Below are 27,096 nucleotides of genomic sequence, written 5' to 3' on the forward strand. Positions count from 1 at the left end.
TGACTTCGTAGTCGAGGTCGCCGATGCGACGGAGAACCTTGTACGGGCCAAAGTAGCGTCGCAGCAACTTTTCACTCAATCCACGGCGGCGAACTGGCGTCCATATCCAAACACGATCACCTGGCTTGTAATGCGTGTCTCGTCGGCGCAGATTGTAGCGTCGGGCGTCGGTGTGCTGCTGGTCTTGAATGCGAAGCCGCGCAAGTCTTCGGGCTTCCTCGGCGCGATGAAGGTAGGCGGCGACGTCGAGGTTGTCTTCGTCGGAAACGTGCGGGAGCATTGCGTCGAGTGTTGTCGTGGGCTTCCTGCCGTATACCAGCTGGAATGGGGTAAACCTGGTTGTCTCCTGGACGGCAGTATTATAAGCGAAGATCACGTAGGGCAGAATGGAGTCCCACGTCTTGTGTTCGGCGTCGATGTACATGGAGAGCATGTCTGCGATGGTCTTGTTCAGACGCTCTGTGAGTCCGTTGGTTTGTGGATGATAGGCAGTGGTTCTCCGATGGCTTGTCTGGCTGTAGTTTAAAATGGCTTGCGTCAGCTCCGCTGTAAACGCCGTTCCTCTGTCTGTGATGAGCACTTCCGGGGCGCCGTGTCGCAGGAGAATTTTTTCGACAAAAAATTTTGCGACTTCTGTTGCGGTACCACTAGGCAACGCTTTTGCTTCTGCGTAGCGGGTCATGTAGTCGGTGGCCACGATGATCCACTTGTTTCCTGATGAAGAGGTCGGAAAGGGGCCGAGGAGGTCCATCCCTATTTGCTGAAAGGGCTTAGTTGGCGGTGGTATGGGGTTCAGGAGTCCGGCTGGTCTAGTCGGAGGCGTTTTGCGTCGCTGACACTCACGGCACGTTTTCACGTAATGGGAAACGTCGGTAGCTAGCCGTGGCCAATAGTACTTCTCCTGGATGCGGTGCAACGTGCGAGCAATCCCGAGATGTCCTGCAGTCGGCTCATCATGGCATGCCTGCATAATTTCTTGCCTGAGATTTTTGGGCACGACAAGAAGATGCACTGTCCTGTTCGGCGCGAAGTTCTTCTTCAGGAGGACATTATTGTGAAGGACGAAGGACGACAGTTGCCGCTTGAACCCTCGGGGAGGCGATGCGGTCTTGCCTTTCAGATAATCAACTAGGCTTTGCAAGTCAGGATCCGAGTGCTGCTGCTGCGCGAAACTGCTGGCGCTTACCGGTCCTAAGAAAGCGTCGTCGTCTTCCTCTTCGGGTGCTGCGTCGACAGGAGCTCGTGACAAGCAGTCTGCATCGGAATGCTTGCGGCCAGATTTGTAGACTACAGTTATGTTGAATTCCTGAAGACGCAGGCTCCAACGAGCAAGGCGGCCGGAGGGATCTTTCAAATTGGCCAGCCAGCACAGAGCATGGTGATCGCTCACAACCTTGAATGGTCGTCCGTATAGGTAGGGGCGAAATTTGGACGTGGCCCAAATAATGGCGAGACATTCTTTCTCTGTCGTCGAATAGTTGGCTTCGGCTCTCGACAGTGAACGGCTAGCGTACGCGATAACTTTCTCCTGTCTGCCATTTTTCTGAACGAGGACCGCTCCTAAGCCCACCCCGCTTGCATCGGTATGAACTTCGGTTTCGGCGTTTTCATCAAAGTGCCCGAGCACAGGAGGGGACTGTAGGCGGCGCTTCAGCTCGTTGAAAGCTTCCTCTTGTGGCCTTTCCCATTTAAAAGGCACGTCAGCCTTGGTAAGTTGAGTCAAAGGTTCAGCGATGCGCGAAAAGTTCTTGACGAATCGTCGGTAATAAGCGCACAATCCAAGGAATCTGCGTATAGCCTTCTTGTCATTAGGCTGTGGAAACTCTGCGATCGCAGCCGTCTTCTGGGGGTCTGGGCGAACTCCATCCTTGCTTACGACGTGACCAAGGAACAGCAGTTCCTCGTAGGCGAAGTGGCACTTCTCTGGTTTCAGTGTCAGGCCTGAAGACTTGATAGTTTCCAGCACTATCCGAAGCCTTCTGAGGTGGTCTTCAAAGCTTGAGGAGAAGACAACAACGTCATCTAAGTAGACTAGGCAAATCTGCCACTTCAAGCCTGCGAGCACCGTATCCATTACTCGCTGGAACGTCGCTGGGGCAGAGCAGAGGCCGAATGGCATCACCTTGAACTCGAAGAGTCCGTCTGGCGTGATGAACGCAGTCTTCTCGCGATCTCTTTCGTCGACTTCAATTTGCCAGTAGCCGCTCTTCAGGTCCATCGATGAGAAGTACTTAGCGTGGCACAGCCGGTCCAGTGTATCGTCGATGCGGGGGAGGGGGTAGACATCCTTCTTCGTAATGTTGTTCAGGCGGCGGTAATCGACGCAAAAGCGAAGGGTGCCGTCTTTCTTTTTCACTAGAACGACCGGTGCTGCCCAGGGGCTCCTCGATGGCTGTATGACGTCGTCACGAAGCATTTCCTCAACTTGCTTGCGGATAGCTTGGCGTTCTAGCGGCGATACGCGGTAGGGGCTCTGTCGCAGTGGTCGTGCGTGTTCGTCTGTAACAATGCGGTGCTTGGCAAGCCGGGTTCGTCGCACATTCGATGCTGATGAGAAGCAATCGGTGTACCTTTGAAGAAGACTGCGTATTTGGTCTTGTCTGCTTCGGGGTAATGCCGGGTTGATGTCGAACGTGGGTTGATGGCCTTGGTGAGATGGTTCTGCGGGTTGGTCGGGTAGGGCAAATACGCCTCTGATGTCTGCCAGCTCGTCGAGGAAAGCGATCGTCGTACCTTTGTTTAGATGCCGGTATTCTTCCGTGAAGTTGGTTAGCAACACCTGGGCTTGGCCATTTCGGATTTCGGCGACTCCCCTCGCGACGCCCAATCCTCGATCCAGGAGTAACTGGGTGTTCCCCTCGATAACGCCTTCGGCATTTTCGATGTCTCCATTACCTATGCCGACGAGAACACTTGATCGGGGCGGCACGCTCAATGCTTCATCGAGGACGTTTAAGGCAACGTGATGAGTCGCGCTCGTCGCAGCAGGTATGGCTTTTTCCGTGGAAAGCTTGATCGACTTAGATCGAAGGTCGATGATCGCGCGATGTTCGTTCAGGAAGTCCATTCCCAAAATCACATCTCTCGAGCATTGCTGTAGGATCAGGAAGGTTGTCGCATAGGTTCTCCCATTTACAGTAACTCTTGCGGTGCAGCGTCCTGACGGCGTAATCAGGTTGCCACCTGCGGTGCGGATCAAAGGGCCATCCCAGGTTGTTGTTACCTTCCTGAGTCGGACAGCGAGTGGGCCACTCATGACAGAGTAGTCAGCTCCCGTGTCCACCAAGGCAGTAACCGCGTGACCGTCGACCGTAACTTCAAGGTCACTTGTTCGCGTTCTGGTATTGTACGTTGTCTTCGGTGTCCGATCTCGGCTTCGTCGAGTAGTGAGGCTGCGGTGGGCGTACTGCGACGTTACTTCACTGGGCAGCGGTTAAAGCTTCAAGTCTGGCCGCGTCGTCGTCGGTGTCGTCGTCGTCGGTGTTGTCGTCGTCGGTGTTGTCGTCGTCGGTGTTGTCGTCGTCGGTGTTGTCGTAGTGGCGGCATGGTCTTGAGTACTCGTCGATGGAGGATCTTTGTCATTGCGCTTAGAAGCAACCTCACCTCCAGAGGCTGCTTTATTTAGTTTAACCTTCGGGGGCTGGGGGAGCGTCCACGCACAGCGTAGCCTCGGCTAGGAGAAACAAAGCGCGGGGACGATGGCGACGGGGAACGTGATAGGCGGCTCGGCGATGAGTATTCTTCCCGACGCAAAAACTCCTCGATTTCGGCTGGTCGCTGGCCGGGTCGGGGTCGTGGAGCGTCGTAAGAGAACCCTCGGATGCCCAGTCTCCTGTATGGGCAGTGCCGGAGGACGTGACCGGCTTCGCCACAGTGGAAGCATAGTGGGCGGCGCTGGTCGGGAGTTCTCCACTCGTCGCATTTCCTCGGCTGCGCGCGTCGCTCGTAGGATGGGCGGGTTGGGGCGAGTGGGCGGCGGTCCAACGCAGCTGGCTGAGGGCGATAGGGGCTTGGGTCCCGTCGTCGAGGTGCAGGACGGCGCACAGCTGCGGCGTAAGTCATGGCTGGGGGCTGCAGAGGCTGCGTGGGTGTCGGCGTCACACCCAAGGCCTGTTGAACTTCGTCCCGGATTACGTCAGTAAGTGGTGAAACCTGCGGCTGCGTTCCATTTGGCAGCAATCGTCGGAGCTCTTCTCGTACTACTTGGCGTATAACTTCCCGCAGGTTATCGTTGTTAGCGGCGTCCAGGCAGTTTGCTGAAAAAACGCGCTGCTGGCGCTCATATTGGCGGGCTCGGGCGTCAAGTGTTTTTTCCATCGTGGAGGCCTCTTCTATGAATTCCACCACGGTTTTCGGTGGGTTCCGTACGAGGCCGGCAAAGAGTTGTTCTTTAACTCCTCGCATAAGCAGCTTGACCTTTTCTTCTTCCTTCATGTTCGAGTCGGCACGCCGGAAGAGACGCTTCATCTCCTCAGTGTACACTGCAACGGTCTCGTTTGGGTGTTGTATGCGAGACTGTAGCAGCTGCTGGGCTCTCTCCTTTCTCACGACGTTTGTGAAAGTCTTGAGAAGCTGCTCTTTGAAGGTTGCCCAATTCGCGAGGCTGGCTTCCTCATTCTCAAACCAGACTCTTGCTGGTCCCTCCAGGGCAAAGAAGACGTACCTAAATTTCATGGCATCGTCCCAGTTGTTGAAGACAGCCACACGGTCGAACTGCTCCAGCCATTCTTCGGGGTCGGCACCAGGCGAAGCGTCGAAGGTTGGTGGCACCCGGGGCTGCTGAAGAATGATTGGAGTCATCGTCTGGGGCAAGCTCATGGTAGACGTTGCTGCTGGCTTTCGCTTCCGGGTAGGGTCCGGCAGAATCCCGAACTCAGGTTCGTCCCCTTGCAGGCGTCGGCTTGCGCGGTGGACTGGACTCAGGTCCTGCGGTAGATGACTCAAAGGGCTGGCGTCACGACTTGTAGGGGGTGTCCGGAACATGGGAGGCTACCCAGCACCTCCACCAGATGTCACGTTTTAGTGACGGCAGTCCAGCGATCAGGAAGACACCAACCAGTCTTGGAAACGAAGCTCTTTATTTGGGCTGACTTGCGCCCGCAAAAGAACTGAATCACTCGGCGGCGGCGTAAGCAACAAACGTGCTCGTCGGTCGTCGAACTACGAATGTCCGCCGCTCGCGGCATCGCTCAATTTAAAGCCGGCAAGGAAACTTCCAGATAACAGGTCAAGATCATCTACGGTAATCTGGAAAAACCTAGATGCAGCCTTTCAAGGCTGCGAACAATCGAGATTAGTCTGGTCGCTTCTCGCGCCACGAACAAAAGTGATAACGACCCTTTCCTGCTGTCTTGAGCGTGAACGAACAAACACTGCAATGATACGTGGCACACGGAGGACTTTTTTAGGAACACGGAGTGCCACTACTAAGATGTCTCATTTCAAAAACGCTGTTCGTGTGTACGCAGACGACTTTTGCGCGGACGCAGTGAGCAGAAGCCATAGTAGCGAAACCGCAACAGCACACGACGCCAATAAAAGGTTTTTTTTTTCCAGAAATGCCATTAAAAAACTTTCGAAACTGTTTAAGCGACATTTGTTGTAAAAACATATTTCATATTAAAAATGAGCCTGTCAAGCACGACATATTAGTTTTTCTATTGTTCAATACCTGGCCAATAGGAGAGCGAGCTATCTCTTATTTTGGGCAAACTTTGCATTTACATGCTTTTCTGCTCATTTGTTGCAATTATTAGACAGGATATTGAATGTTCGGGCATTCTAGATTATCGAACAGCTTTATTTTTGCATTATTTTTTTGTCCAATAGTTGTAGTTCTGCAGTCGGTAGCTCACCGGCCCATGATACTTTGAGCGCCCATGGTGGCTGAAGCGGTCTTCAGGGGGCTCCACGCAAACTCCCATACAAGGGCGCCAGCTTTCCCTCTAGGTAATAGTAAGAAACTCTGTGGTCTGAGGGGTTGCGCCACGTCAGCAGAACAGCCGAGCAGACGACGCTGCAACTGGCAAGCTACCTGTACGCATGCGCATACTCTCGTTCCTTCCGCCACTGCGGTCCTGCGTGGGACGTTGGATGACCGTCTGGTCGAGACACCCGTGATATGACTGGACAACTGCAGAACTGTACAAGTCATGGTCAGCGCAAGCTAGTAGAGCCGAATTGTGGAGCCGAGCAGTACGAGCAGTGCGTTGATGTACAGCTACCGGTAACGGCCTTGCGGGAAGCAAAAAGCCTGGGAGGTAGCCTGGGTGCAACTCCGACGATTCAGTCAGTAATGACCTGACGCCGGCTCTAGTCCACCACAACACTGATTCCTTCCTCCTCTTTTAGGGACATAGTGTACAACTTTCCTCTTTGTCTATTCTTACGTTCCGAACAGTCGTTAAGCACGGCTAGGAATGCGGCAAAGCCCTCTTTAGTTGCAACCGCCGGCTCGCTAGAGAGGGCGCTGCGGGGAGAAGCTCCGACACCCTTGACGCCCGCATCGACCCGAGTCAAGTGCGGCCCGGCTGCTGCTGCGTGCGTCGCCACCCCCTCGCTCAAGAGGTGGCGGCACTGGATTCCGCAGCGGGGGGCAATAAGGTTCAATTACTGGCGCCACCGGGCGGGCCCGTTCGCAAACTGACAAGGCCGGCAGCAGCACCCGGGAACAGAACAAGTGACAGGAATTCCCGCCCTTCCAGTTCTTCCCTGTTTCTCGGGGTGCGATCGTGTCGCCCCTTTCCCCGTGTCCCTACTAATCGCCCTTCTTGCCGAAAGTTCGAGTGCGACAAACTACCGGCTTTCTTTGTGTACAGCGTATGCCTGCCTATGGGCTTCTTTCAGCCACAACGAGCCTAATAGAAAAACATGAAGGTGCTAGTTAGGCTTGGTCAGCCTATTTCTCTGAAAAACAAAAGAGTTGATCTGCTTATTACGAGCTAATAAGCATTCAACAGCCAGACAGGTGCTGTAAGATAAAGGTACCGTCTTAGTCAAAAGTAACCGGGCAAGGTTGGTTTGTGCCCTAGCCGCGTAGCGAAGTACTTATGACAGCCCTTAAGCTCTGAATCTGTGTAAACTAAGGTAAACCATTGTCCTCACGTCTTGACACATTTCGGTTTTTAGGGGTGCTGCAAAGGCTCTGTTGTACGGTTGAAGAGCAAAAACTTGTTGCTCAGGTACTTTTGGCACAGGGGGTACATGTTTCCGGTTGACAATAGTTTATCAGAGGAAAAATGTTCGCGAGAAGCGTAGAAGCGTAAAGTAAGGTGAACCATTGTCCTCAAGTCTTGAGACTTTTCGGTTTTTATGGGTGCTGTAAAGGGTCTGTTATAAGGTTGAAGAGCAAACACCTGGTGCTCGGTTACTTTTGGTACAGGAGGTACATGTTTGCGATTAACAACAGTTTATAAAGGGGGAAAATTTTTTTCACAAGTGTAGCAAAGTAAAAGAAATATGTTCGTGATAGCAAAAAGACGCTACACGAGAAAAAAGATGACAGAAAAAAATCGAAGAGCTTCCACGCCCGCCAACCACATCCGGTGTGTTAACGATAACAGTTGGTGTAAACGTCAAAAAGTTGTTCAGGTCCAGATCGATGCCGTCTGGCGCAAGTTGCTACAGTTACAGATCTTTTCAGACACCGGCTTGGTCTGGCAGTGACAACGAGGATTAGACAGTAAACTGTGGAGTGTACACAGCAAACCCGGCGTTTCTTTGTGCAAACAGACTCGTGAAAGCGTTAAATCTCCCGAGTTCCGCCCCCAGCGCGAGACGTGCGGAGGTGATATTTCGCTTGAGTTGTTACGAAAAGAAACTGCTTATCACTGTGATTAAGTTAGTGTGTAGCGCCTTTCTATACTGGTTTCGTGTTTACGTTACTGCCTTCCTTCTTTTCGTTCAGATTTTTCCGTTCATAGTGACTGCGAGCCGCTCTACTCTTACAAGTTAGAGCTGTTTCAGTGTATTAAGAGTCCTGTACATTGCGTGTTGTTCAGTCACCGAAATAAAGATACACCAAGAAGCCCAGACACGTGGCTGTTTTTTTTTTTTTGAACAGTTATTAGCCGCCACTATAAGGCTGGAGTGTCTCACTGTGTGGACAAACGATTCGAGATTATATTGACTTAGCCGGCCCCACTCTCAAGTTCTAGGCCGCCTGTGGAGCCCAGAATGAAAGTATAAAAGGATACGCACTTCTGTGGTCGAGAAAAGAAAAACTGGCAAAGAACCCCCCCCCCCCCCCCCCCCCCTTCAGCCCTCTTCCCCCCACGACAAACGTTGACCGAGACTATCTGGCTGAATTCCTTTTTTGACATCGCCGGAGAACTTACAAGGTACATTTCGTTGGAAAAAACGTGGGGCTACGCGTGTTTGTAGTTGGGATCACTGAATCAGTATAGCAATGGCCTTCAATGGACAGCTTTATTTATTTATTTATTTATTTCAAATACCCTCATGGCCCTGAGGGCATTATTGAGGGGAGTGGAACAAGCACAGATAACAAAAATGAATACGATCACGGGTTACAGGACTACATATTGTTCACTGCACTGAGTTATTACAAATTTCAACAATTCATGGAAGCCTAGACGAAGAAGGAAAAAAAACGAGAAAAGAGAACAAAAGCCAACAAAAACAAAACTACAAATCAAGAACACAGAGTTCATGTCGCACTACTAACCTTTATTTAACTAACCTTTATTTGCACATTTCCACAACGCGTTACAAATACAAAATGCAAAGCAATCCATTCGATGCTGGTTTCACGTTAGGTTAGTTTAATTAGGTTAGGTTTAGCTAGGTCAGCTTAGCTTGGATTAAATTAGGTTGGGTTAGGTTAGGTTAAGTTAAGTTAGGGCAGGTTAGGTACGTAAGGTTAGGTTAAGTCAGGTCAGGGTAGCCTGGGTGAGGTTAGGTAAGATTAGGTTATGATAAGTTAGCTTAGTATCGGTATTTTTCGTCAAAAAAGCGCAGCTGCGCGCGCTTGTAGCGGAGTTACTAAATTCATATCGTATTTTCCTCAAATACAAAGACAACTTTCTTTAATTCGCACTGCACTTTATCCGCAAAGGTCAAGTGCCGTGCAAAGTGATCCAGCCAGTGCTGGTGCGAAGCCACGCAGAAAAACTAGAAAGCACACATCATCCAAGAGGAGGCAAGTGAGTGCCCCCAATAACCGAGGAAACACGGTACACAGAGCGCTCCGTCACGGACGCGAGCGAACATTTTCGACGTCGTCACGGCGGCAAGCGAGCGGGTCTTTTCGTCGCACATAAAAAAAGAAAGAGAAAAACACTCGGGGCCGCAAGCACGCTGTAGCCGGGTCACCGAGGAATTCCGTACCTCCCTTAAATTTAATTACGGCCGGGGTGGAAAAAAGGCCGTAGACGCGGACGCGGCACGCTCATTGTGCCATTATTTTTAGCCCCTGCCGAGCGCGGCGCAACGGCTGCGGCAATCTAAATGTCGGGCCGCTTTAACGCGCACCGGGAATCCCTTCACGACGCCGCGGCACCCACGCATATGAAACGCCGCGGGAGGGAAATATGTAATGCAGCGTGAATTAACGAAGAAATATGCGCAGAGCCAGTGATGCGAGGCGCACGTGGGAAAAAATGAATGCGAAAGCGCAGGCGGAAAGAGGGTGGTTTAAGGATTAATAATAGCGCCATCCTTGAAAGCGACGGTGAATCAACGCAGCGCACGTTTATCGGAGAAGAGGTTAAGCCGGGAGAAATATTCGCGTGAGTTGCGTTGCGAAGGAAATGTTTGTGAAAAGTCGGGCTTTTTCTGGAAAGAGAAAATCAATGCTTTCTTGACATGTCGGGCTCCTTTGATTGCACGTGTGTTTAAGAGCCGTACCCTTATCTACTGAGCTATAAAGGTGATTCTACATTATGAGACAGCGAGTGAGGTGTTAATAGGGATAACAGGGGGCTGGAAATAGGCGCAGGATTTCTCCCAGCTTCATTTTTGTTGTTACTTTCAATCGTGGGAGTTTGACACAAGGGGTGGAAGAGAGAAAAAGGGAGACCGCGAATTACGTAGGCATATCCCTATAAGTGTGTTTTTTTTTTTATTAGCCGAGTCTGCCTTAAATATAAGTTAAAGGGACTCCGGGGACGACTCCATTCAATTATTGTCCTTAGTAAAAATTGATTCTTGGGCTCTCTCTGACTACGCCGACGTTCGTCCGGCAGCAATAGACCCAGTTACTGCCGAGAACACTGGATTTAAAGAACTTCCTGCTGGGCGATTAAAGCTCGTGACGTCCCTTACGAAAAGGATGGGTTGCCGCTGTTGTGAATTGAAAGGCGGTGTAGCGTGGCCTCAAGTATCCGTGGTTGTAAAGGTAGCTGACGCACGCATTTTAGTTCCGGAGTCTGCAAGCGATGGCGCCACCTGTACTGTCTTTTCAAGCTATCGTTGGAATATTGATACCGGCCAACTTGAAATGTCCTCAGTGGCCTTTTAATAAAGCACGATGAGGATGTAGGAGGAAGCTATAGGTAGAAGTGCGGCCCATTTTTACGAAGAAATCAGTAGAAAAAACAGACCACCATAATAGGACTGAGGAAAACTATACCCCGCTTGGTCTGGGCGCGCTGCAGCGTCTACCGTCTCAATTTCATATAAGCAGCCTGTGTCAAGTACTCTTCAAATTTTTTATCATGTAAGCTAGGACACCCCGTAAATCAAAAACGAGCCAGGACTGACCCGACTTTCATCAAGTCAGGTTTAATACCGAAGACGCGCATTCGTGGGTTCTCGTTAGAGAGCGTCGCACTGGCACAAGCCCTGCAGGGAGACCGATACGGCCTGAGCGGACGCAGTCGGCTTTTACGGCGGCTCCGGCAGAACGCGCGTATGCGATCCTTCACCGGAAGATAAGTTATGCAAATTGACGGCGACGTGTGAGCCGTCATTTCCATATATCAGTATAATGTGCAAGCACATTAGCGCTTATAAAGACGGCGCCACGCGCTGACGTTGAAGGGAGTGGGCGGGACTCGCGAGGATCTCTTCGCTGGGGGTCGATGCCCGCAGGCGGTGAGACCGACAGCCGGAGTTCTCTCCGCTCACTGATCACGGCTTCTCAAGATTATTCGTTCGCTTTTTTATTTTTTTTTTTGCTTCGCGCTCAGTGATCACAGATCGCGGCGAAATGAGGGTAGACTTTAAGAAGTTAAAACGACTTCCATGCTATGAGGCACGGTAGCGTGCCCCATAGCAAGCGTACGGCACTGTGGCTAACGGATGAAAGGAACCAGAATCGGTGTGCCCCAGCAATGCAAGGCGGGAGGCACAAAGTAAGTGCGTGTGTACCAAACGCAGGCGCAGACTGAGGAGGAGGAGGAAGAAGAAAAACATTATTTGATCATATCGAAGATTTGCTTGAAGTCAGGTGGGTGGGATTTGTATCATATCAGTGCCGGTGCCTGTTTGCTATCACCAGCTCATGTGCAACGTGCTGCACTGCCTCCTCTCTTCTTTACCCTGCCTTCTCTCCCCACGGCCCTATATATGCACGGACCGTAATAAACCTTGTCAGTTGTTGTTCCCTGACTGTGCTGTTCGTCACTCCGGTCAACTTCACGATACAGGATTATTGCAGGACTCCAGTAGCTATAGGGCTGTCATGCGAGCTTGCTGGCTGAGAGCTAGTTGACCCTCTACGGTGTCGCTGGTCACATGCGACTCCCACGGCACAAATGTGGCGGCTCGCGGCTCAAATACCTGGCACACCCACGAGATGCGGTAGAGCGTGGGACAGTTGTTGCACAAGGGGTAGGTGTGCTCGTATTGCGTTGGGTACATTCTGCAGTACTTGTAATGGTCTGGGAAGGATTCTCTTTGGATTAATCTCCATGCTCTGGCTTCCGCTGAGGTCAGGCAGGACGGCTGAGTCGCCGGGTCTCTAGTCTATCGCTGTATGTGGATGGAAAGGGTTCAACGTGGTGCGTAGGTTAATTCGTTCGGCTGGTTAGAGTGCGAGCGAGATTTTCGACCACCTCATTTCGTTGGAGTCTGCGTAGCCTGGGGACCACCTAATTTGATGGTGTTGTGTTCGAATACCAAAGTAATCTGCGACTCACTGATGACACTGCCTTGCTAAGTCACTGAAGAGATTAACTGCAAACCATGGTCAATGAGTTAGACAGGCAGAGCAGAACAGTGAGCCTAATAATTAACATGCAGAAAACCAAAGTAATGTTCAATACGCTCGCAAGGGAACAGCAGTTCACAATTGGTAGCGAGGTGCTGGAAGTTATAAGGGACTACGTCTGCTTAGGGCAGGCAGTTACAGCGGATCCAGATCAATAGAGGGAAATAACCAGATGAATAAGAATGGGGTGGAGCGCATTTGGCAGGTTCTCCCAGATCATGAATGATAGTTTACCAGTATCCCTCAAAAGAAAAGTATACAACAACTATACTTACCTATGGGACAGAAACGCTAACGCTAGCGAAAAGGGTTCAGCTTAACTTAGGGACAACGCATCGAGCTATGGAAAGAAAAATGATACGTGTAACTTTAAGAGACTGCGGGCAGAGTGGGTGAGAGAGCAAAAGCGGGTTAACGACATCCTAGTCGAAATCATGAGGAAGAAATGGGCTTGGGCAGGGCATGTAATGTGAAGGAAAGACAACCGCTGGTCCTTAAGGGTAATGGAGTGGATTCCAAGAGAAGGCAAGCGTAGCAGGGGGCGGCAGAAAGTTAGGTGGGCGGATGAGATTAACGAGTTCGCGGGGGTATACGGTGGCCGCAGCTGGCAGAGAGCAAGGTTAATTGGAAAGATATGGGATTGGCCTTTCCCCTGCAGTAGGCGTAGTCAGGCTGATGACGATGATGATGTGTTAGCGGAGAGTTTAGAGTTTCTACTGCTTATGGGGAGGTCTTCCTATCGTATTGAACCGACAGGCTTGTAGTGAATCCTTAATAGTGTATACTGTCCTATTGAATCTGTCTTGATGTCTGACGGCTAATACTTGTGATGTGCACACCACACTGGTGAGGGATTTTTGGAATGCGGCGTGTCGGCAGTGGTGCGTCGGACAGCGGAGCGCCGTACGTGCCAGCCCCGCGTTGCGCGTGGGCGCGTGCGAGTGGTGTGCGCGAGGCAGGCACGAGGAGCGTAGAGCTACGTGTCAGCAAACCGAGGTGTTGAGGAAGACACCTCAGCACAAGTCTCGTCGTTCAAGCGTGGAAGTGGCAGCGGTCGGACGTTGGGTTCGAGCTTCCAATGACTTCCCTTGGATCACCGACGCAAGACCATTGAGCCTCATTCAAGCGTGAGGTGGCAGCCGACAGACTTCGGGTCTGTGCTGCCGTGGACCTCCCTTGAAACAACAACGCAGGCCTACTGCGATCGCCACTTTGCTGCCACGGTTTCCTGGGATAGGCTGCACATGCCTACGGTGTTTGCGGAACGCCGTCGACAGGACCCGGCTACAATTCTCCTGCTGCAGCTGCCCAGTTCTTGGGGGCGACTGACAAGAGTTCGTCAGCGTCTCCCGTGTCATCTCCGTTCCTCATCTCCTGGCTCTCTACCACCGCCTCCCAGGACGCAACGCCAGCGACGCATCGCAACTCGCCATCCCGCGTCTGTGCTATCTGGAAGGCATTCCCGCACCACCTGGGACGCTTTGTAGCCGGTGAACTCTCTCCTTTTTATCTGTTGTGTTTTACGCGTGCCTAGTGTGTGTCTTCCTTAGTGTTTTCGCTTCTTCTATTGGCTCCCATTCCTTCAAATTATAAACACAGCTTCGTTTTGTTTTCTTTGATTCGACTCATTTGTTTTCGAACCTGCAAGCGAAAGCGTTCCCCTTCAGCAGTCGGGGACACGTCCAAGCGATTCGCGACAATACTACAGCTAGGCCCTCTGTTGTGGTAGGGTTAACTGAAGCCTCAATTACATGGGTGAGTCATGATTTAAGGCGGCTTGAAAGATGCGCCCCTTTTCGGATATGCCACGACATCCACGATGGCCGTGTGCTTGTCCTTTTTGAGGTTTTGTCTCAGATGTGCTACTCAGGACTTTCCAGCGTGTCGCAGTGATGCACATGCTTCAGTACTAGAGCTATCTTTATATGATCTCTAACACAGTGAGGTAGCCGTCGTTGATAAAGCAGTGAACTACTGACTGACGAATATCTCAAAGCCTATTATTGCACTATGGTAAATGATGTAAACCATAGTCTTCAACACTGCATTGCAACATGCAGGATAAAGCGAAAGACTAAAAAGATATTTAACAAATTTCTGCTTTTTATTGGCATAGCCGTGACCGCTACCTCGTTATTTTATGTTCGCGCAGCCAACACATTCTGTGAAGACAGCATGCACGTGACCATCGGCAAATTTTTTTTATTGAACTGTAAAGGCTAAAAGAATAAAAAGAAAGTCACCTACCCTGCGCATTGCAGGTGCGCTCTTAAAGGCTGAAAGCCTGCGCATGTTTTACCTGCACGTGACGCACTAGCGCGAAGACAGCTGCTGCGAAAAAGGGAAAGTACTATGCTTACTGTTTCTTGAAGGAGATGTAATTGCTGATATTGTCATGTGGCAGCGCGTTACGACGTCGCGCACAAACTCGTTGTATATGCGTCCTTGGGCCTCTTTTGTTCCTGATATATATTAATGACCTTCCTATTTCTGTTACCTCCCACATTCATTTATTTGCAGACCACTGCGTAATATTTCGTGAAATTAACGACTCTAACGACACTCTTCTTTTGCAAAAAGACATTAATGGAATTCTTGAGTGGTGTAAAACGTGGTCAATGGAACTTAACAAAACCAAATGTAAAGTACTACGTGTATCACGCATTTCTACACACCCCACCTCTTATCATCTAAATAACATCGAACTAGAACAACTGTCTTCATACCGTTATTTAGGCGTTCACATAACAAGTGATCTAACTTGGTCTTTTCACATCAATTCAATGATTAACAACGCCAACCGTGCCCTCGGCTACCTTCGCCGTAACTTTTTCTCTGCCCCCACTTCCTTGAAACTTCTCCTCTATAAATCTGTCGTTCGTAGTAAGTTGGAATATGCTGCGTCCATTTGGGATCCTTTCACGGAAAGCCTGATCAGTTCCCTCGAAATAATTCAGAATAACTCGGCACGTTTCATCCTTCAGAACTATAACCGTACCGCTAGCGCAACCTCTATGAAGAATACATTACAGTTACCATCTCTCGCTAGCCGTCGAAAGCACGCTCGCCTTTGCTTAATTCATAAAATAATGTATCATAACCCCAGACTTCACCGCGATCTTATACTTCCTCCGTCATATGTTTCATCACGAGTTGATCATGCGCATAAAATCGGCATTCCTTTCTTTAAAACAAAATCCGCAGCTGAGTCTTTCCTTCCACGAACAGCAAAGGACTGGAACCACCTTCCCGGAAGTACAGCCTCCATCATCGACCATCAGCGTTTTTGTTCCGCCTTAGCTATCACTGTATAATTAGAAATCAAACGCCTTGTACTAAACCCATGTATACAACCACTCCCCTCTTCAATGCCCTCGGGCCTTGAGGGTAAAATAAATGAAATAAATGAAATGAAATGAAATGAAATCATGCTCGCGATAAAGCGCCATCGGGATACAGTGCTCTGAAAGCCGCGCCGGAAGTTTGTCTGGGCGGTTACTTTATCACTGGTGTTGTCGTCTCACCATCCAGTTGAGACAGTCTTCGTCACTTATTTTTCCGCTCCCTGACTTTGTGAAAGCGCCTCATAAAACAAATTCAAGTTCAAAAACAAACAAAACAAAACCAAGAGCAATGAGCAACCGAATTGATATCCAAGCTTATTGCGAACGGAGTTCGTAAAGTACAGTTTTTGTCAAAAGTATACAGCCCAAGGGGTCTGCTTCTGAGCCTTGCAGCGCGGCTTCTGCTGTATCCTCAGGGACCCTAGTCTCCCGAAGGCGGGAGGAACTTAAATCTTCAACCCTCCGAAGCTTAGGACTGACAAATGTGCTTAAGAGCCCCGCTACACGGCTTGGAAGCAAACCCCTTGGGCTGTATATTGCCACGCGCCTAACGCGCCGCGCGGCCTCCGCGCTGAGTCGAAGACGACGACGAAGCGGCGGTGGGCTCTCGTGGCGCGCTGTTCTGTTCTGTGTCGTGGAAGCTGGCTCCATAATTAAAAGAAGGCTCCCGGTCTTGGGTTCTTCCCGACGTCTACCTTCACGGCTCCTCTGGTCGTGACACTGGTGGAGGTGCGGCCGATGCTCCCTACTCCTGAGGACGACTCGACGCGTCCGCCTCTTGTGACCACCCCTGTCCATCGTGCCAGCCGGAGGATCCGCGGCCTGTCCCCCGAGGCCCTTCCTATTGTCAACGCGCCTTCAACTACCACTCCACTCATGGCGACGCCACTGCCCGCCCTGCTTACGACTGTCCCTGCAGCCAGCCCCACCTATCTCACCCTTCAGACTCCACGCACGCCTAAGCCCTTTCACGGCGACCTGTTTGAAGATGCCGAAGACTGGTTGGCTCAATACGAACGGGTCGCGACCTTTAACTGCTGGGACGACGCTACAAAGCTGCGTAACGTTTACTTCAGCCTTGAAGACTCTGCACGAACGTGGTTCGAAAACCATGAGACTACTTTCTCTACTTCAAGTCCGACAACTTACCTGCTCGTCATACCGTCTGATCTGCGGGATGAAGTCCTCCTTGCTTGCCATGATGAACCGACTTCCGGCCACCTTGGAGTTACCCGCACCTTATCCCGAATCCGGCAGAACTATTACTGGCCCAACCTAACTTCAAGTGTCAAGCATTATGTCCGGACATGCCGGCAATGCCAGCGACGGAAAAAACCCGCGCTCAAGCCTCCTGGACTGCTTCAGTGCATCGAGCCGCCACAAATACCATTCGACAAAGTCGTCATGGACCTTCTGGGGCCATTTCCTCTCTCGTCGTCCGGCCACAAGTGGATCGTAGTCGCCACAGACTACTTGACCCGCTACACTGAAACGAAGGCCCTGGCGCGAGGTACTGCCGCCGAAGTTGCCCACTTCTTTATGCACGACATCGTGCTTAGACACGGCGCCCCATCGGCCATCATTACAGACCGAGGCAAGGCGTTTACAGCCCGACTCCTACGTGACATCTTAGCGCTTAGCCATACTGCTCATCGACCAACAACAGCTTATCATCCCCAAACCAATGGTCTAACGGAACGGCTCAACAAAACATTGGCGGACATGATCTCGATGTACGTCGACGTTGAACACAAAACCTGGGATGAGGTCTTGCCGTACGTCACCTTCGCATATAATACCGCGACGCAGGAAACCACCCAGTTCACCCCGTTCCGTCTCGTGTATGGCAGAGAGGTCCGCATGATGCTAGACGCCATGCTGCCGTACGGCGACGCAGAGCTTCCCCCTGAAGCTGGCCACTTCGTGGAGCAAGCAGAGCAGGCCCGTCAGCTGGCCCGCTTGCACATCAAGGACCAGCAATCCGCCGATGCCCGACACTATAACCTTCGGCACAGGGACGTGCACTACGAGCCGGGCGACCACGTGTGTGTGTGGACACCAGTGCGCCACAAGGGATTGTGCGAAAAGCTTTTAAATAGGTATTTTGGCCCGTACAGAGTCCTGCGCCGCCTGAACAGCGTCAACTACGAGGTTGTCCTCCATGGAACTGTGGTCGCCGGCCCTCAGCGTCAACGGCCTGAAATCGTGCATGTAGTGCGCTTAAAGCCGTATTTTTCGCGTGACTGAGCGCTGTGTTCACGCTGTTTCGTACCTTTTCCCCTTACCCCCCGTGTGAACTTGACTCTCCCTGCATGTCATCTAGCGCGCACTGTATAGTTCACCTCACCCCCAGTCTTTCTTTTTTTTTCCTCCTCCCCTCACTGTACATACCCCATTCCACATCGAGACGATGTTTGCTTTCGCGGGGGGGAATAATGCCACGCGCCTAACGCGCCGCGCGACCTCCGCGCTGAGTCGAAGACGACGACGAAGCGGCGGTGGGCTCTCGTGGCGCGCTGTTCTGTTCTGTGTCGTGGAAGCTGGCTCCATAATTAAAAGAAGGCTCCCGGTCTTGGGTTCTTCCCGACGTCTACCTTCACGGCTCCTCTGGTCGTGACAATATATTTGACAAAGACTGCACCATTTGCATCCTAAGTTAAGGCGCATGTCTGTTCGGTTTCCCAATGCACCACCTGCTCTGCGCAATATGGGAGAGCAATACTCACCGTTTACAAGTGGGGCCAGAAGTGCCGTTAAAAGAACCAGAATCCATAGCCTGGCCGCACCACCTGAAAGAAGCAATGTGTGAGATGTAAATTGCGGGATAATGGCTGTTCGACCTTGTACCAGTGTCACAAGAAGAACTTGGGCTACAAATGAAGGGGTCTGAATGAATTTCACGCCACATGAACAAACAGGTTCTGCGTGTTAAGTCCTGTTGGAATGGCGCTTCTTTGCTCATAGATGTGCGAAAATATTCACCGACTGCTCGCACGTCAACAACGCCATAGGCATGCGCCGAGTTCTTCATTTGGGGCAGCCAAGTTTATAAAACGCATAAAATCATAAAACACAAACCATACAAAACGTACGAAATTGTAAACTCTCGAATGATTATGTGGTGACTGAGAGATTCAAAACATCGCGTGATTACCCGATTTCAATTGTCATAATGAATTTATACAGCTTTAAGTAAACTAAATGATGTAACAGGCCGCAAACTCCGATTCTCGAAGGAGAAATGTGCCTGAACGCATTAGTTCGAACAAAGTAAAGGTCAAGGTCAAGATCGCGGTTAAGATCTGTTTTCATTATGTTTGTTGTTCTGTATATTTTTTATCTGCATTGTGGAATAGACTTTCGTTGGTAGTCTGCGCTTGCGAGTTATTTCTTCGTCTGTCTGTGTACAGCCGGGGACAAAAGACAGCAGCCAACAAGTCGTTTCAGTCAGGCTGGTTTGAGCACTTGTATCAGTCCGCAGCCGACACCGATGGATAAACGAACACAGGGGACCCTAACCCGGTAAGCGCTATCTGTGACAATAAATATCACTGGTATCATAGCTGTCAAGGCTGTGTTAAGAATACGGCATCGTAAAGCCGTAATACAGCCAAACAGGAAGACGTCTTGGATGATGTCATCATTCGCTTTCAGATAGAGAGAGATCCAGAAAACAAAAGGTGGGACAAGTTGGCTAAACTGATATCCAATTGCCTACGCTGCATTGGGCAGAAAGGAGATAAAATAACGAAAAGTGAATACGAAAAAGCAACAAGATAGGACTACGACTGAAGCGCGCACACATCAATGCATCGATACATGAACTTTTGAGACCGCGGTTGGGAGCTATGGAAAGGAAAATGACAAGTGTAACGTTAAGATTTCAGGAAGAGAACAGGGAGAGGTCACGGAACAAACGAGAGTTAATTACATCCTAGTCGAAATTAAGGAGAAGAAATGTGCACAGGCAGGTCACTGTCAAGCGTAGGGAAGATAACCGGTGCTTTGTTTTCACCGACTCTAAAGCAGCCCTTCAAGGCCTGCAAGCTGCACTACGCCGCGGGTCACACGAACAGCTCGTTGCAGAAATCCGCAAGCTGTACCATGAGGCCACATTGAAAGGACATGGCATAATTTTCCAGTGGCTGCCGGGCCACTGCGGTATTCATGGCAATCACCAGGCCGACGAAGCTGCCCGTTCTTACCACAATGACGGAATCCCTGTCAATATCCCTGTAACGAGAGCTGACGCAGCGTGTGGGCTTCGTTCCTTCAGGCTGAAGCTCACACTTTCAGCGTGAACACGGGAGAGTTCTGCAACAGTCGCCTCAGGGCATTGGACCCTGGAGGACTGCGCCTCCGTCTTCCGTGTGATGTAGCGCGTCGTGAAGCAACATTACTGTGTCGTCTACGGATCGGCGTTGCCTTCACAAATAAGTATGCTTTCCGGATCGCAATGGCCGACAGCCCATCTTGTGTAAACTGTGGCTGTGGAGAGACAATCACTCATCTCTTGTGTGAGTGTCCTGTCTTTGTGAACCAAAGACGTAAGCTCCGTTGTCCTCTGGACTACCTTGATCCTCGCCCTTTCACAGAGGCGAAGATCCTCGGTCCGTGGCCACAACAGTCGACTGCCATCAAGGCTTACAAGGCACTGTTTTGTTTTTTTGAGAGAGACTGCCTTGATTGACAGATTGTGACTGCTTCCCGTTCCTTCTCTCTTCCCTCTTTAATCCCCTCATTTCCTTCCCCTGTGCAGGGTAGCCAACCGGAATCCTTTCTGGTTAGCATCCCTTCCTTTACCTCTCTCTGTATCTATCTATCTATAACCGGTGCTCGTTAACGACCCCTAATCGGCGCTTAAGACCACTCCGCCTACCTGATATTTAGCGTCAGCGCGGTTAGCGCACTCGTGACATCCTTTGGTGTCTCATTCTTCCGCGAAAGCTCAAGCGAAATAAACACACATATATCCTGCTGAGAGTTGAGACTCATTGACGTGTTCTGCAGCGTTTCCTCATTAAATGCAGATTATTTTTGGCGAAACGTAAGGATCGTTTGCAGCTCCAACGTTTATAGTTATGCACTTCATAACCAGCTCTTCACTGTTTGGTGTTCAAAAGTCTCGCAAGGGAACAGCTGCTCACAATTGGCAGCGAGATGCTGGAAGTAGTAGGGAATAAATACGTCTACTTAAGGCATGTAGTGGCAGCACATCCGGATCGCGAGAGGGAGATAACTAGAAGTGTAAGAATGGGGTGGAGCGCACATGGCCGGTTCTATCAGATCATGAATGGCAGTTTGCCAGTATCCCTCAAGAGAAAAGTCTGCAACAGCTGTATCTTACCGGCACTCCCCTATGAGACGGAAACGTGGAGGCTAACGAAGAGGGTTCAGCTTAAGTTAAGGACAGCGCAGCAAGCTATGGAAACTAAAATGATAGGTGTAACTTTAGGATACCGGAAACGGGCAGAGTGGGTGAGGGGACAACCGCGGGTTTATGACATCCTGGTGGAAATCGAGAGGAAGAAATGGGCTTGGCCAGGGCGTGTAGTGCGAAGGCAAGATAACCGCTGGTCCTTAAGGGTAACGGAATGGATCCTAAGAGAATGCAAGCGTAGCAGTGGGCCGCAGAAAGTTATGTGGGCGGATGAGATTAAGAAGTTTGCGGGGATGGGTTGGCCGCAGCTGGCAAAATAGAGGTTTAATTGGAGAGATTGGCGCGGCCTTTGCCCTGCAGTGGGCGTAGTCAGGCTGTTGGTGATGATCATTACAGGCGCCACAGCGAGCAACCAAAATGATATCGCATTTTCTTCTTTAAGTATGTAGTTAAGAAGGCCCCATGGTGTGTTTTCTTTGTTTCCTTAGATCAATTCATGAAAAACAGCTTAACAATGGTCCCCTGACTGAGGAAATATAGACTATGGAGATAACGCTACTACGATCTCGTCCCTCAAGGCTTCCACTGAATAATCGCAATCATGACAACACTTGCATAACGAGTGCGATAAATGTTCGGCTGCATTGAAAGAAAAGTTTTTGTTTTCAAAGAGAGGCATTTAAATTGTCATGAAAACTTACAGGAGCATCCCAGAGACCTTGAACGCTCGCTCGTGGAAGCTAATCTGAAGTGTATGAAAACGCTCCTGACTGCTGAACCCGGGGACGCGGGTTAAATTGGAAGATCGGTGCAAGAAGCAGAGAGTAAAAAGGTTATTTCAAATAATTCACGGCGAACTAAAAATTAATAAAGATTTGTATTTAAAACCTCCAGGCAGACTGAGCTCCCGCTTAAATCATAGTGAAGCTATTCAACCGTACTTTTCTCGAACCAATGCCTTTCGTTGTTCGTTCTTCCCAGAGTCAATAGAGCTGTGGAATAAGCTGCCTGCAGAAATTGTTCGCAGTTCTGATACTGCATTATTTACAAATGCAATCAAGGTTCTTTACTAAAACTGTGCCATGTGGATGTTGTAAAGTGTTTTTCTTTTCTCTTTTTTTCTCCTTTTCCTTTTTTCTGTTTGTGTGCGTGCGGCAGCTGGTTGAACATTTGAATACATGTCTTACAGTCTGTATATCTTACCTTGTGCTGTATCCGTAGGACACTGTAGTGCATGTGCATATTTCTTTTTGTATCTGGATGTATCTTGTATGAACGTATATGTAACATCCCTCCCTGTTATGACCCTCAACTGAGGGTTGATAGTATTTCTAAATAAATAAAATAAATAAATAAATCCCTGTTGCGGCGCCCGCGCTTCGATGGAGGCGAAACACAAGAGGCGCCCGCGTGCTGTGCGATATCAGTGAGCGTTGAAGATACCCAGGTAGTCAAAATTATTCCGGAGCCCTCCACTACGGGATTTCTTTCACTCTGTCTACTTGCACTCCTTTCTTCACCTCTTCACCCACGGAAAAGTTGAGGTGTCCACCGATATGTGAGACAGTTATTGCGCCAATTTCTTTCCTAAAAGCCAATATTTATTTGTTTCCAATAAAATGAATTACGACCTACTATATACTATCTACTAATGAAGAGCATAACACCTGTAGGCCGTGTAAGAAACTTTCGTTTCCCACGCCGTTTAAAGTTGCTAATGGATTAATTAATAAATTTGTTTGGCTCTGAGCTCGACTCAGCTGCAAATCCGCCCCCTAAATATCGGTTACCGCTGTACCCACGTTTTAGACAATTGAGAGAATACCGTCTGCGCCCGTGTAACAGCCGTGCTCCAGCGAGGGCCACTCCTCACCTCATACTTAGTAGCCGATACAGTGAAGGAAAGAATGTCGCCAAAGAACAATTGCGTTTAAAGTAGGTAAAAGTTTCCTCGCTTGGAATGTTCCACAGGGAGCTACGGGACGGGGATAGCTGTGATACGCGTCACGGCCATGTCGACTATGAGTCGTTCCGGCGAGAGTGTCTAGGACAGTTATCGCGTGGAGGTTTCTCGACTATGCTGCTATTGCTCAGCACGGCTGAACTCGTTTTATCTGCTATGCTTTGTTTGTTTTTGTTTTTGTGGGGTTTAACGTCCCAAAGCGACTAAGGCTATGAGAGACGCCGTAGTGAAGGGCTCCGGAAATTTCGACCACCTGGGGTTCTTTAACGTGCACTGACATCGCACAGTACACGGGCCTCTAGAATTTCTCCTCCAAAGAAATTCCAGCCGCCGCGGCCGGGATCGAACCCGCGTCTTTTGGGTCAGCAGCCGAGCACCATAGCCACTGAGCCACCGCGGCGGCTTATCTGCTATGCACCAAAAATAACAAAAAGTTACAGTCGGCACTTGAAGTCTTTACGTGCTGTGAATGAAAGCACCGTGACCCAAAGGCGTTTGCCCTAATGGCATTTGACCTAAAGGTATTTGACTTAAAAGCCTTTACCACGAAGGTCTTCACTCTGAAGATATTTGACTTCAAAGCCTTTAGCACGAAGGCCTTCACCCTAAAGGTATTTGACTTAAAAGCCTTTATCATGAAGGCCTTCAAAATAAAGGCCATTATCAGTGACCCCCGTCTTTATTTAGTAACGTTCTTTATCCTGCGAAAACTACCACTGTCCCGTGTACTGTGCGATGTGAGTGCACGTTAAAGAACCCCAGGTGGTCGAAATTTCCGGAGCCCTTCACTACGGCGTCTCTCATAGCCTGAGTCGCTTTGGGACGTTAAACCCCATAAACCAAACCAAATCTACCACTGTCGGTATTACTACCACTAACTAATATTTTCTCGTCCTCGTCTAATGTCTTTCCTTCGTTACTCGTGATCATTCATTACTATCTTCTGCTCTACTGCTAGGATCATGCGAGACCATGGTGACGTCATCGGATTTTCGGACCACTGCTGGTGGGCATCAACATCGGGTTTAGTTGCCGATGAGCCATGTGTTTCCGCATTAAAACGTTCAGCAAAAAAGTAATTCCGATCATGCACCAAATATCATCACTATACGCAAGTCCCCGCCTCAAGACTAACTCGGAATAATTTTGGTGACGCATGTGGCATCAGCCAATAAACTTGCCTACAGGCCTACTTATTGCGGGCGGTTCCCGCCGGTAATTGAGTCATCCAGACTTCTAATGCATTGTCTCTGCGCTATTTCTTAAAATACCGGTAGCCGCATTGAGGGTGCCCCCTCCATTCTGGATGCCATTAGTCGGAAAAAACTGAGCTGAACAATGCCTTTTCGTCTAAAAGGAGCTCCCGGCTAAAATACCTGAAAAAAAAAATGCGAGACTTACGCGAGTGTAATTGGTTAATGTAAAAAACACAATGGATCCCAGTCGAAACAAGCGACAGAACCGCGTCAAAAATATGAAAAAATATTTTGTAATTCGTCGTAACGACAGATTTTTCTGTTGTCTCCTGGCATTTTTCTGTAGTACTGGAGTTTTTTTTTCTGTAGTACTTTTCAGTTGTCTATAGTACTGTAATACTTTTCTGTAGTAACTTAACACAAACTTCTGTTGCTACTGCTAAAATTTGTTGTTACTGCATGTTCTTGGTGACAAATATTACAGAAAATCTATTGTGACGACAGAAAGTTTTCTTTTGTGTCTTCCGACTGAGATATGAAGCCAGCACTGCTTCTTCGCAGAACTAGTCACATATCTGATCCTCTACTTGACTCTCAGCAAAAGAGAGCTGTAAAATGTATTGAGTCACAAGCGATGAGCACTTCGCAGATGTTGGAGGTATCGAGTACTTTGGTCAAGCCTCTAGCATCAGTAGCGCATCGCGGGTGAGAAACAAATGTGAATGGAATTTTGCTTAATTTATCAGGGACGCTTTCCAAGCGTCTCCAGTCTGTGGGCACGGTGGACATAGCTCTACATGATGCATCAAGAAGACGACGAAGGATGCGACAATTAGGTGTCGCAAATGCTTGAGTAAGTGTGAACTCCAGCCGTTTTTCCATAAACCCTGATAATAAGGAAGAATGTAGAGTATTGGTCGCAGGGAGACAAGCGATAACGAAGGCCTGCAGACCGAAGCGTATGGCGCCGACCACACCGTCTTAGAAGATGGCCACGTTGTCGGGGCTAAGAAGCCGAGGTTTGGGTGCATGTTCGTCTCACTGCGATCGGGGTGCCTAGAAGCGAACGCCACTATTCAAAGGTAAGGACACGTCTAGTTTGAGGAGGAAGCCATTTTGGGTCACGGATATCTGCATGGACAGAAATATTCTGCTTTTCCCACTGACATCGCACATCCACTCGTCTGAACCTGTACGACGGAGTTGTCGCCGCCCAGAGAGGTGGTAGTCGAAAACATCGTTGCTGTAACCTCGTAATACGACTGAGAAGGACGACGGTGGTGATGACAGCGAATGAAGTGATATGAATAGAGCCATTCAAAAATGGACTACAGAGTGAGAAAGTGCAGTGCCACACATACAGTTAGCAAGTTCACTGAGCAACATCGTGCGAGATGTCCTTTTATACATATATACCCCTTTTTTTGCGCCTAATGACAGACTGGGCGTCAGTAGGCACCGCCACTACCTCTCTTCTGAGCTCTGAGTAAAATCACCACGGCATCAGGAAATAGTCCCATCGTCGCAGGACATCCAGGGCACAACGTTCTCGCGGAATTCGTCACCGCCATTGGAATGCGTCGCCGGCTGTCGTACGCCCCCCCACCCCCCTCCTGTCGAACGGGAAGGAGGAAGCAGCGCATAACGGAACCCCCGCATGCTAACAAGGCGTACATAACAACCGTGTCAGCCGCGGCGTTTCACAGGTTCAGACCGATGGATACATCGTTCCCTCCCCGTCTCCCATTGCCCAACAACTGCAAATGAACACGGCTCGACACGGATCAGCGCGTTCAACCCGATTTCTGTACCGCGACGCTCCGTTCATGGTCGACGCTGCTTTTCTGTAGCACCTGTGTTTGCTTCGACACTCGCCCTTCTTTTGATGTTGTTGTTTTTATTCTACTAACGCGTGTCACGTCCACAGCAATACACATCTCTCTCTTTCTGGAAGGCATCTCCCCCTCACACACACCGCCGGGCGCACATCGGATCTGCGACTGACCGGCTCTGGCGGTCATGTCCGCGCGGCGCACAGCCGCCACCGGATGTAGCGCCTTTACTTCCGGGCGCGTTCGTTCGCTTATAGCGTTCGCCCGGCGAGCCGATACACTTTTATTATATTTCGGGCCGCACACAAGCTGGCCTGGGCCATGCCACCCGCTGACTGCTGCAGTTGCTGCACCGGACGACCTCCGCCAAGCCTTCCCCCGCTCCTGCCGGAAGTGATCCGCGGACGCCGCCAGAGCGCGCTCGCGCTGCTGCCAGCGTCTCGTCAGGCTGACGTCGCTTCGCTCCGAGCTGCGAGGCCTTTTTTCTTTCTTTTTTTTTAGCTGCGTTCAAGGGCACGAGGGTGCGACGTGCCTAAATAATCCGCCCCAATCTCTGCCTCGCGAGAAGCGGAGACGTATGCAAAATAAAGAAGTGAACTGCATCTCGCTGTAGTTGGGTGCACCGACGTTTGGCGTCAGCCGCTGAGAGAGGAGGAAGATGTGGCCGAGCGCCCTCTGACGGAGCGCTCAGGGGTTATGTGTTGCTAGGTTCCGCGTCTTTTGATGATAACGGTGCTTGATTTGGAGACTGCATCCGGGTTCGTCCTACAACAGCTCTGCCTTCTATAATGTGAACTTATTTCCCGACAGGCTGGAGGGTGGCAGTACCGCAACCTCAGCATGGTAAGTTATGGTTGATAGGCAGGTTAAAGTAACTGTAGAATGCCGGCGACTGCAACAAGGAAGTTAGTTGGGCAAAGGTTCATCCGACGCATATGTTGCGAGAATGAAGTATGTCAGTGAATTGTTCAACTTGTTTAGCCGACTATCCTGTGCACTGTTCGAACTCACTTACTGACTGTACTCGCGATTTCAGGCAAGTATGTTTGTGCGTGTGGGGTTGGTGGGTGGGGGTTCGTAGCGATGATGCTAGAAAGATGACAGCCCTTTCCAGCTCTCTTAAGTGGCCAAAATACAAGTAATGTTCGGGAAAAATTTGTCACTCTTCCACGCAATTAGCTGCATTCTCAAGTACGGCGGTTCTACAGA

General features: G+C 50.0%; 1 protein-coding gene across 1 annotated transcript in view; it reads right to left on the reverse strand.

Annotated features, from left to right (window-relative positions):
* Positions 1–27,096, reverse strand: part of LOC149365980 (uncharacterized) — a 77,511-nt gene that overhangs the window by 43,693 nt on the left and 6,722 nt on the right. The window contains exon 2 of the mRNA XM_089547447.1: positions 18,243–18,305. Within this exon, the coding sequence (XP_089403573.1) occupies positions 18,243–18,305 (63 nt within the window). The remainder of the gene's footprint in view (positions 1–18,242; positions 18,306–27,096) is intronic.

Source organism: Amblyomma mixtum, chromosome 1, assembly GCF_055824585.1.
Source record: "Amblyomma mixtum isolate Tamu chromosome 1, ASM5582458v1, whole genome shotgun sequence".
Lineage (NCBI taxonomy): Eukaryota > Metazoa > Arthropoda > Arachnida > Ixodida > Ixodidae > Amblyomma > Amblyomma mixtum.